The sequence below is a fragment of the Anolis sagrei genome, chromosome 9 (assembly GCF_037176765.1).
Source record: "Anolis sagrei isolate rAnoSag1 chromosome 9, rAnoSag1.mat, whole genome shotgun sequence".
Taxonomy (NCBI): Eukaryota; Metazoa; Chordata; class Lepidosauria; order Squamata; family Dactyloidae; genus Anolis; species Anolis sagrei.
This window is the reverse complement of record NC_090029.1, coordinates 2,954,153-2,966,785: the sequence shown is the minus strand read 5'-3', so window position 1 is coordinate 2,966,785 and position 12,633 is coordinate 2,954,153. Positions and strand designations below refer to the sequence as shown.

The following is a 12,633-nucleotide window of genomic DNA, read 5'->3' as shown; positions in this document are numbered from 1 at the left end:
TGATTTGTAGGCCAAAAACATCTGGGGACCCCAGGTTGAGAACTACTGCACTAGTGTATTTACATTATACATTACACTGTACACTAGTGTATATACACTAGTGTATATACACTATACACTACATTATAGACTAGTGCATCTACACTATACATTACGCTATACACTATACACGCTATACACTTGTGTATCTACATATACATTACACTATACACTAGTGCATCTACACCATACACTACGCTATACATTATTGTATCTACACTATACACTACACTATACACTAGTGTATATACACTATACACTACACTATAGACTAGTGCATCTACACTATATGTTACGCTATACGCTAGTGCATCTACACCAGGGGTCCTCAGACTTTTTAAACAGAGGGCCAGGTCACAGTCCCACAAACTGTTGGAGGGCCGGATTACAATTTGAAAAAAAAAATGAATGAATTCCTATGCACACTGCACGTATCTTATTTGTAGTGCAAAAAAAACCACTTTAACACAATACAATAATTAAAATGAAGAACAATTTTAACAAATATAAGCTTATTAGTATTTCAATGGGAAGTGTGGGCCTGCTTTTGGCTGATGAGATAGGATTGTTGTTGTTGTTGTGTGCTTTCAAGTCATTTCAGACCTGAGCGAGGACTGGTTAAATGACCTTGGAGGGCCGTATCCGGCCCCCGGGCCTTAGTTTGAGGATCCCTGCTATAGACTAATGTATCTACACTATACACTACATTATGCACTAGTGTATCTACACTATAAACTACACAATACACTAGTGAATTTACACTATACACTATGCTATACACTATCTACACTATACACTACATTATGCACTAGTGTGTCTACACAATACACTATGCTATACACTAGTGTATCTAGACTATACACTACACTATAGACTAATGTATCTACACTATACATTACACTATACACTAGTGCATCTACACTATATACTACACTATACACTAGTGCATCTATCTACACTATACACTACACTATAGACTAATGTATCTACACTATACACTACATTATGCACTAGTGTATCTACACTATACACTACACAATACACTAGTGAATTTACACTATACACACTCTACACTATACACTACATTATGCACTAGTGTTATCTACACTATACACTACACAATACACCAGTGCATCTACACTATACACTATGCTATACACTAGTGTATCTAGACTATACACTACACTATAGACTAATGTATCTACACTATACATTACACTATACACTAGTGCATCTACACTATACATTACACTATACACTAGTGCATCTACACTATACATGCTATACAATTGTGTAGTTACACTATACTTTACACTATACACTAGTGCATCTACACTATACACTACACTATACACTAGTGTATCTATCTATACTATACCTTACACTATATACTAATGCATCTACACTATCCATGCTATACACTTGTGTAGTTACACTATACTTTACACTATACACTAGTGCATCTACACTATACACTACACTATACAGAGTGTCTGCTGTGGACTCATCTTGTTGTGTTTCAAACAATAATAATAATAATAATAATAATAATAATAATAATATATAGCCCTATCTCCCCAAAGGGGTTCAGGGTAGTTTCCAACACAAAATGGCGAACCTTCAATGCCAGAATACACTAACGAAAAGAAATAAACAAGCCACCCCCAAGATGCCAAAAGAAAATTCACAAATATAACAAAATTAAAATTATAACAAATAAACAAAAATGAAGCAATAACATAGCCAATCAACCACTGCATATATAATGTACGATTTCACAGAGACCACGATGAAGAACTAATATTAGGTTTGTCCATGTAATGGTAAACGGGCTGCGTTTACACAATCACAATGCAAACACAAACAGTGACGCTTATGGGAAAGGGGCTGAAACCTTGCGCCTCCATTTCAGACTAACTGGGATTTAGGGTTCTTTCTCAGCGACACTATTGGAAGGGCAGGAACACATCTTATAGCCGTAAGTCTCTCATGGCGCAAAATCCCGTTCGGAACGTAGTCAACATCTCTTACAAAACATATAAACACTTGAAACGCGTTTGTTGTTTGTTTTCTAAAGCTGCTCCTACCTCAAATAAGTCGTATCCCTCGGCTTCGGCCCTGTCGTACGGCCGGATGATGCCGTCTTCGCAAATCAAGCGCGGCGGCCGCAGCCTGGACACTTCCTCTGTCGACTCGGCCACCCTGCGGAAAAAATCCCAAGAAGAGAGAGAGTCTATTTTTGTGGTGAGAATGCAAATGATACAGAACAGGCATGGGCTAACTTCGGCCCTCCTCCCGGTGTTTTGGACTTCAACTCCCACAATTCCTAACAGCCAAATGTGCCAAACGTGGTCCAGTGAATGAAAATACATCCTGCATATCAGATATTTACATGACGGTTCATAACAGTAGCAAAATTGCAGTTGTGAAGTAGTGTTGCAAGCCAGAGCAGGAAACGAGACCATAAGATAACAATCCACCACACTTGACTGTGGGGAAAAAACATTCCCTTTTTATTGATGCAAAATGGTTACAAAATAGAGGAAAATGCAAAGTCAAAAAGCCAGAGTAAAATTCAGCAGTCAAGAATATGCATGAATTAGGTCAATATTCCAAAAGCAACACTGTAAAAACCTGGAACCTGTTAGCAATTCACTAACCGTACTTGTAACACTAGAAGCCTCTTGGGATGTAGGCCAAGGGAAACAGGGAAATCTGCCAAGGTAATGCCTCAGTCTAAACGATGCCTGATCTAACGAGACAACCTGGCGAGAGGCACTTAAAACGGAAGAAACTGTTTCGTGACACGCCTCCAGGCTTTGAAGCCTGTGTTTCCTTCTCCCTTAATCTGCTTGACCTTCGCAGACTCTGCGATTCACTCCTGTTTTTCCAAATCTGTCCTTTTCTATCCTCATTAAGGAAGCCAGGTGTTAGCTCCTCTGGAGAGCTATCACCGCTTGGCTCTGCAACATTCTCATCAGAATGTGTAGTTTCACTTTCCAAGCCACTGACCTCAGAATCATTTTCATTACCCTCAGGGAGAAATACATTTTCAGTAGCATCAAGAAATACAATCAGAGAATCAGGTTCAGGTTCAGCAATCAGAGAATCAGGTTCAGGTTCACACGCAGGCTGAACCCCAACAAGTAGTAACAAAAATAATGTTATGGTTAGGGTCACCATGAGGAACTGTGTTAAGGGGTCACGGCATTAGGAAGGTGAAAAGCGCTGGGATAGATAGATAGATAGATAGATAGATAGATAGATGGCTAGTAGGCTTGGGTAAGTTCGTTCGTTAGTTTCTAAAATCGTAATTAATTCGGATTAAATTAACTTTTAATCCAATTTCGAGCCATGCAGGAATAGTGGGAGGAGCAATTCTGAACTGAAACAACTTCTCCATTGTTCGGAATTATTTTCGGATGTGGCTTTGCACACCCGGCGATGCAAAGAGGGACGAGGTGGGCGTGGCTAAGAACAGCTCTTCCTGAAGGCCACTGGGGGAGTGGCCTTCAGGAAGAGCTGTTCTTACCCACGCCCGCCTCATCCCTCTACAATCCATCGCTGTTCGTTGCCACCCAAGGAAGTGAAACTGTGAGATTTTAACCCTAACCCTAACCCTTACCTGGTTGGCGGCGAATGGCGATGGATTGCAGAGGGACGAGATGGGCGTGGCTAAGCACAGCTCTTCCTGAAGGCCACGCCATCAGCGACCTCCAAGGAGAGCTGTGTTTAGCTATGCCCACCTCGTCCCTCTGCATCACAGCTTGCCAGGTGTGACAATGTGTAATTTTATTCCTATGGTTATGTGTTGTTTAAACAGTAATAATAAATGGTAAGTACATAGGATTATATTTTGTTAGAGATGGTGGCTGGTTTGGCTTGAGCTGAGTTGCCATAGCAACGGGGGGGGGTGGAGCCAACTGTCACCTAACTGCACATCTGTTTGAAATAGGCAGTCTGTGACTGTTAGAGTTACAGAGAACACTGAAATCTCTGGTGGGAGATTCAGGGAACTAGTCTGTGACCGTTAGAGTTACAGAAAGGACTGATTTCTCTAGTGGGAGAAACAGGGAAGAGTCTGTGACCGTTAGAGTTGCAGAAAGGACTGATTTCTCTAGTGGGAGAAACAGGGAAGAGTCTGTGACCATTAGAGTTGCAGAAAGGACTGATTTCTCTAGTGGGAGAAACAGGGAAGAGTCTGTGACCATTAGAGTTACAGAGAAGACTGAAATATCTGGTGGGAGATTCAGGGAACTAGTCTGTGACCGTTAGAGTTGCAGAAAGGACTGATTTCTCTAGTAGGAGAAACAGGGAAGAGCCTGTGACCGTTAGAGTTACAGAGAAGACTGAAATCTCTGGTGGAGATTCAGGGAACTAGTCTGTGAGCGTTAGAGTTACAGAAAGGACTGATTTCTCTAATGGGAGAAACAGGGAAGAGTCTGTGACCGTTAGAGTTACAGAGAAGACTGAAATCTCTGGTGGGAGATTCAGGGAACTAGTCTGTGATCGTTAGAGTTGCAGAAAGGACTGATTTCTCTAGTGGGAGAAACAGGGAAGAGTCTGTGACCGTTAGAGTTACAGAGAAGACTGAAATCTCTGGTGGGAGATTCAGGGAACTAGTCTGTGACCAAAGAGTTACAGGAGAGGTAGTTGATCCTGTGGCGTGTGGAAAAGCAGCAGGAATCCTATAATTAGAGAACTATAGTAATATTAAGAATCAGGGTTTGGCTGTGAGCCAATATAGTTAGATAAGTCAGGTGGCTTATTCGTAGTAAAAGAACGCTTGTTGAAGAAAGATATATCTACTCAAAGAAACCTTTTGAAGTCTGTTTAGTACCTCAAGTTATTCAGGAAACCTTATCAATGTAACTAACTAAGTTTGTGCCTCTAATGAAGTAACAATTGAGTCTGTTATACTCCTGTTAAATAAATTTGTTACTGTTTTCCTCAAGCCTTGCCTGATACAGTTTCTCCTAAGTCAAACAGCCCTACATAAGAAGTAAGACCAAATCAGGGACATTAAATATCAGCTTCGCTATTAAATAAATAAATACTGCTGTAAATAATAGTCCCTTTATAAGCCAGCTCCTAAGCTGATATTGATCATTGCCCGGCTTTCCTCACAAATTTAGTGGCAGTAATTTTACGCTCCTTCACACCAGGGAAGGGAAGCTGCGAGATTTTATAAGTGTTAGCTTTAAAATCACGCAACTTCCCTTCCCTGGCTAGCTGTCATGCAGAGGGACGAGGTGGGCGTGGCTAAGCACAGCTCTTCCTGAAGACCATGCCCCCATCGACCTCCAAGGAGAGCTGTGCTTAGCCACGCCCACCCCGTCCCTCTGCATCACAGCTCACCGCAAGGAAAGATTCAGGGAACTAGTCTGTGACCGTTAGAGTTACAGAAAGGACTGATTTCTCTAGTGGGAGAAACAGGGAAGAGTCTGTGAGATTTTAATGGTTCTGGAGGGAGGGAGGGGCACCTTCCATTAACGAAGCAAACGAAGCGTTTCGTATTTCCTGATATTTCCAATCTTTTTTTCAAGAAAATTTTGGAAATAATTTCAAAATCCGAGTTTTGAACCTTTTTTTTTTGGATCACCCAAGTCTAATAGATAGGTAGATAGATAGAATACAAAGCATATGGCCAAAGCTCTCACTCTCTTGGCCTTACCGCTGGATGCCTTGGAAGGTGCTGCTGGCCATGTCCACGATGCCCCCCACGGGACGGGCCACGACCCCGACGAGCCCCTTGCCGATGCCTGCGAAGAAGCCGGTCGCCCCTTCCTTCTTGGCACCTTCCGGAAGAAAAGACACACAAAAACCAGCGTCACATCTCATCACCTCTCTACAATAAACGAGTCAGGCATGATACCCACCTTCATGGGCACCTTCGATACAGGCAGCCCCTGAGTTACAAACAAGGTTTGTTCTTAAGTGGAATTTATATGTAAGTATGATTATATTAACTCATGGGAGAGCCACATTTTTATGTGCGAATTTTATATTTTATACAAATGTTATCATCTTGTGGTATTATTTACCAGGTTGTTTGATCATATGGTTTAGTCTAGGTTTTATATTTTTATACTTTCATAGAATCATAGAATCGAAGAGTTGGGAGAGACCTCCTGGGCCACCCAGTCCAATCCCATTCTGCCAAGAAGCAGGAATATTGCGTTCAAATCACCCCTGACAGATGGCCATCCAGCCTCTGTTTAAAAGCTTCCAAAGAAGGAGCCTCCACCACACTCCGGGTCAGAGAATCATAGAATCATAGAATCAAAGAGTTGGAAGAGACCTCATGGGCCATCCAGTCCAACCCCATTCTGCCAAGAAGCAGGAATATTGCATTCAAATCACCCCTGACAGATGGCCATCCAGCCTCTGTTCAAAAGCTTCCAAAGAAGGAGCCTCCACCACACTCCGGGGCAGAGAGTTCCACTGCTGAACGGCTCTCACAGTCAGGAAGTTCTTCCTCATTTTCAGATGGAATCTCCTTTCTTGTAGTTTGAAGCCATTGTTCCATTGCATCCTAGTCTCCAGGGAAGCAGAAAACAAGGTTGCTCCCTCCTCCTCCCTCTGGCTTCCTCTCACATATTTATACATGGCTATCATGTCTCCTTTCAGCATTCTCTTCTTCAGGCTAAAGAAGCCCAGCTCCTTAAGCCGCTCCTCATAGGGCTTGTTCTCCAGACCCTTGATCATTTGAGTCGCCCTCCTCTGGACACATTCCAGCTTGTCAATATCTCTCTTGAATTGTGGTGCCCAGAATTGGACACAATATTCCAGATGTGGTCTAACCAAAGCAGAATAGAGGGGTAGCATTACTTCCTTAGATCTAGACACTAGGCTCCTCTTGATGCAGGCCAAAATCCCATTGGCTTTTTTTGCCGCCACATCACATTGTCGGCTCATGTTCACCTTCCTGTCCATGAGGACTCCAAGATCTTTCTCACACGTACTGCTCTCGAGCCAGGCCTCATTGTCCCCCATTCTGTATCTTTGCATTTCATTTTTTCTGCCAAAGTAGAGTATCTTGCATTTGTCCCTGTTGAACTTCATTGTGTTAGTTTTGGCCCATCATCTCTCTAATCTGTCAAGATCGTTTTAAGTCCTGCTCCTGTCCTCTGGAGTCTTGACTCTCCCTCCCAATTGGGTGTCGTCTGCAAACTTGATGATCATGCCTTCTAGCCCTTCATCTAAGTCATTAATAAAGATGTTATTAATTATAACAATAATACATCACACAGTTCTAGATGCTTGGGAAGTGTTCGATTTGTGATTTTGTGATACGAAATCCAGCATATAGGTCTCATTTGCTGTGACATACTGTACTTTTATGTCAATAATAATCATAATAATCATAATAACTGCATAAAACCATTATCCGCTTCAGTTGGTCGCCTTATCCTCCCCATGTATTCATTCCCCTTAAATTCTACAAATTCTTTCCCTTTTTTAAAGATTCAAAAAGCAGTTCAGCATCAAACGTTTGGAAAATATAGCTTGATGTTGAAACAAGGATTGGAGATAAAGCTTCATTGGAGACCCTTTTTCCCCACTGATAATAACTCTTTCAGGAGATAATTTCCCTTCCTATTAGTAGGTTTCTATCACTTCCTGTTGTCTCAGCCCTGTATTTAACTAGGAGTCATTTGTAAGTTAGATGATTGTAACTTGGGAATGGCCTGTACATCAAAGCCGGGCTTTAGCACAGCTGGTTAATCACCAGCAGCAATAGATCATTGCTATTATTTTTCTATGATTTTTATTATTGTATTTAATGGTTGCTTACCTTCAACGGGCTTCGTGATTATTCCCGTCACTCCGCCAACAACCCCCTTAAGGAAAACCACAGATACAGAACAGCACATCAGAAGTGGAAAAGTTTGCATTTGTTTCATTTGCAATCTTATTTGGGACCTCAAAATAATGTGCTCAGGGTCAGTTCACAGACTCGGCCCCATCCAACAAGCTAACAAGTATAAATGTAGCTTTTTTAAAGGACTGCAAAGTTCGGCACAAACAGCTCTGCGACTCTTATGTGAGGAACACAAAAATAACAGTCGTCACCCAAAAATTAGGAATGTGACTATTATGCGATGAAATGCAGTTCAGCTGTCAGTCAACATGCTTCATGATCAATAGGAAGACATCGCAATTATTCGAGATCTATCATGAACATATGATGTGCTACTGTTAGTACAGGTATGGGCAAAGTTTGGCCCAAACGGCTCTGCGACTCTTATGCGAGGAACACAAAAATACCAGTCTTGTCACCCAAAAATTGGAGGTGTGACCATTATGTAATGGTCAGTTAACGTGCTTCGTGATCCATAGGAATACATTGCAATTAATGCAGATCTCTCATGAGCATATGATGTGCTACTTTTAAAACAGGCATGGCCAAAGTTTGGCCCAAACGGCTCTGAGACCCTTATGCGAGAAAAACAAAAATACCAGTCTTGTCGCCCAAAAATTAGGAATGCGACTATTATGCGATGAAATGCAGTTCAGCTGTCAGTTAACATGCTTCGTAATCAATAGGAAGACATTGCAATTATTCGGGATCTATCATGAGTATATGATGTGCTACTGTTAGTAGAGGTATGGGCAAAGTTTGGCCCAAATGGCTCTGCGACTCTTATGCGAGGAACACAAAAATACCAGTCTTGTCACCCAAAAAATTAGCAATGCGACTTTTATGTGATGAAATGCAGTTCACCTGTCAGTTAACATGCTTCATGATCAATAGGAATACATTGCAATTAATCAAGATCTATCATGAGCATATCATGTGCTACTGTTAGTACAGTTATGGGCAAAGTTCAGCCCAAACAGCTCTGCAACTCTTATGCGAGGAACACAAAAAAACCAGTCTTGTCACCCCAAAATTAGGAATGCGACTATTATGCGATGAAATTCAGTTCACGTGTCAGTTAACATGCTTCGTAATCAACAGGAATACATTGCAATTAATCAAGATCTATCATGAGCATATCATGTGCTACTGTGAGTACAGGTATGAGCAAAGTTTGGCCAAACAGCTCTGCGACTCTTATGTGAGGAAAACAAAACAGCTCTGCGACAATAGGAATACATTGCAATTAATCAAAATCTATCATGAGCATATCATGTGCTACTGTTAGTACAGTTATGGGCAAAGTTCGGCCCAAACGGCTCTGCAACTCTTATGCGAGGAACAAAAATACCAGTCTTGTCACCCAAAAATTAGGAGTGCGACTATTATGTGATGAAATGAAGTTCACCTGTCAGTTAATGTGCTCCGTGATCCATATAAATATATTGCAATTATTCGAGATCTATCATGAGTATATGATGTGCTACTGTTAGTACAGGTATGAGCAAAGTTTGGCCCAAACAGCTCTGCGACTCTTATGTGAGGTAAACAAAAATACCAGTCTCGTCCCACAAAAATTAGGAATGCGAGTATTACGCGATGAAATTCAGTTCACCTGTCAGTTAACGTGCTTCGTGATCAACAGGAATACATTGCAATTAATCAATCAAGGTGAATTTTTTGCATTCCTTAGCTATGTTATTCCCTTGTTTAGAATCAGAAAGGACACCCTAGGAGTACAGTAAGTCTCATACCCGCAGCAGGCCTTTCCCTCCTTTAGCCAGGCTATCCCCGAAGTCTTTGGGCTGGCGGCCCATCTCCTCCCTCCTCTTCTGCTGGTACTCCTTGTCCATTGTGATGGCCGCCAAGCCCTTCCCGACAGAGCCGGTGATGCGGGAGACTACGCCGGCCGCCCCACCTGGCAAAAGAGGGGAAGAGGAGAGGGCGTGAGGCCCAACGAATCGAGCAAACAGAAGGTGGCTTGTGCCTCATGGAGAGAGAGATCTCAATAAGGCCTCCCAACCAGACCTCCCACTTTCAACGTACCAACGGTGTGTCCCAACAGACTCCTTACACCAATGACAAAACCTTCAGCAAACTCTTCAGGCCCTTGAACAGCTCCCTGGGGCAGAAAAGAGACTTGGTTTAGAATGTAAACAACATGGGCGCTAGAAATGACACACTGGGCCCACTCTGCCATTCCTCACGCAACAACGGGTGAATTTCCACACCAGAGGCAAATAACATAAAGTATAGTCCTTAAGCATTGGTTAAACAAGAGTCCATGGCAGCAAGACAAGGTCTCCAAAAATCAGGATCAAAATCAAAGTCACAAAGAGCCAGAAGCTTTCCACAGAAGCCGAAGTATTTCCACAGAAGTTAACAGGGTATAAGCAACATTGGACTGACAAAGAAGGCCCTTCGATCACATCATTTTTAAAAAAAATATTTTTTATTAGAAATTTTTTCAAAATACAGCAGTAGGGGGTTTTTATTTGTTATACAAAATATCTAAAAAAGAAGGAGGGTGCAGGGGGAATAGGGGAAAAAAAGGTAAATAAGGGGAGGAGTTCCCTATCAGGTGTTTACCTAGGTTTTCGGGGATAGGTGAGATCTGGGAAGGGTGGGGGGGACAGGGGGGGAGGGGGTCTTGGGGGGGTTGACTTCTAACTCTATCTACTCCACGTTCACGGTTTTGTTTCTTCTGTTCAACTTTGATTTGTGGCTTATCCTTTGTAGTTTTATTCTGACTCTTGTTCTATGATCTACTCTTATTTTCCTGGATTTGTCTTTCTCTCCATGTATTCCTTTAATGGGCTCCAGTCTGTTCTTTTGAGTGGGCGTCCGTATGTGTCTTTTAGTGTGTAGGTTAGCATATCCATTTCTTTTATTTCTAGGACTTTTTCTAACCATTCTTCTTCCGTTGGTGTTTCTTTTGTTTTCCATTTCCTCGCATAGACTACCCTCGCTGCCGTCGTGAGATAGGTGAACAATATATCTTCGTTAGTGCTTAAATCCCAATCTTCTTCGAATATTCCCAATAGGTAATATTCGGCTTTTTCCTGTATCTTATGTTTTAGGATTTTCCCGCATATTTCATTCACTCTTTTCCAGTATTTCTGGGCAGTAGGGCAGGACCACCATTGATGGAAAAAGGTTCCGGTCTGGTTGTTACATTTCCAGCATTTAGTGGAGTTATTTTTGTACATTTGTCCCAGCTTCTGCGGCGTCATGTACCATCGGTACAGCATTTTGTACCAATTCTCTTTTAGCGTTGAGGAATATGTATACTTATCTTTCTTGACCATACTTGCTCCCACTCTCTGAGCCTTATAGTTCTACCGATGTTCTTTGCCCATTTTGTCATACATTCTTTAATTAGTTCTGATTCGGTTGCCCATTTTAATAATGTATTATAGATTGATGTTATATTTTTCTTGTCTTTACATAGGATCTTTTCCCAGAAATCGTCCCTCTCCATAAAGCCTTTTTTTTTTTGGTCTTTAATGAAATGTTCTCTGAGTTGGAAATAGTGTAACCATGAGAAAGATTTGAATTCTTTGGAGAGTTCTTCTTTTGTCTTTAGTTGGAGACTTCCATCTTTTTTAATGGTAGCTGTTTTGTATGTTGGCCATCTCCTCCAGCCTAACAGACGCCTCTGATCTCCTTCCAGTAGTGAAAGCCACATGGGGGTTTTCCCGAGGTACAGGTGGTTTTTATATTTTTCCCATATCTTTAGCAGTGGTCTTCTTATAGCATGATTATTGAAATTCCTTTCTTTCTTTGTTTGGTTCAGCCACAGATATGAGTGCCACCCGGTTCTTAAGTCATACCCCTCTAGCGCTAGTGTTTTTTCTTTTTCTAAAAGTATCCAGTCCTTAATCCACGTGCATGCATGCGGGATCACATCATTAAATACGTTTCCCCTACATGAAAGCATTACGTTGACCTCTAGCTTCACGTTTGTTGGCAACGTGTTTGCTTCTATGAACTGTTAATTGTAAACGGACCTGTCTAATCAAGTCTTCACTATCTTCAAGGCCTAATAGCTCATTATCTTTGCCCTGTTGGGCCTGGTCACCCTGGGAACAAGGAGCCTCCACCTGGAGCTCTGAAGTATCATTATCTTTATCTAAAACCACATTCCTTTCTGTAGGGAACAGAAATGCCACCTCTTCTTCAGAATCAACACTGTCTGCTTCATTTGTCTCACTAACGGGAACATGTGCAGAAATCTGTAACCCATCATCCTCCTCGTCCTGAGGAAACTGAGGCTCAGAAAACTCAGGCTCAAAGTGAGCCACAACATATTTTATTTATTTATTTATTTACAGCTTTTATATTCCGCCCTTCTCCTCACCCCGCAGGGGACTCGGGGTACACATATATGGCAAACATTCAATGCCAATTTTGACATACAACATATACAGACATACACAGAGGCTATTTAACTTTTTCTGGCCGCCAGGGGAGCTGTCGCTTTCCTCGTCCATCTGCGACACTGATGAAGTACTTCTGCATTTTCACATGCTCTTTCTGAAGTCTTTGTGGCCTCATAAATTAGTTAATTTAGCCTCCCCACACTTTAAGGTGGTACCTTATTTTTCTACTTGACAGATGCAACTGTCTTTCGGGTTGCAAAGGTCGATAACAGGCTACACACAATTGGTTGGAAACCCACTCCAACCTGGGCTGGCTCCGAACTCATGACCTTTTGGTCAGAGTGATCT

General features: G+C 41.9%; 1 protein-coding gene across 3 annotated transcripts in view; it reads right to left on the bottom strand.

The window, feature by feature from the left end:
- The window catches only part of VPS13C (vacuolar protein sorting 13 homolog C), a 264,400-nt gene that overhangs the window by 18,103 nt on the left and 233,664 nt on the right, over positions 1–12,633 (bottom strand). For all 3 annotated transcript variants that reach the window (XM_067471235.1, XM_067471236.1, XM_067471237.1), the window contains exons 77-81: positions 9,950–10,025; positions 9,658–9,821; positions 7,838–7,883; positions 5,714–5,837; positions 2,127–2,241 (exon numbers count right to left, since the gene is read on the bottom strand). In XM_067471235.1, the coding sequence (XP_067327336.1) occupies positions 2,127–2,241; positions 5,714–5,837; positions 7,838–7,883; positions 9,658–9,821; positions 9,950–10,025 (525 nt within the window). The remainder of the gene's footprint in view (positions 1–2,126; positions 2,242–5,713; positions 5,838–7,837; positions 7,884–9,657; positions 9,822–9,949; positions 10,026–12,633) is intronic.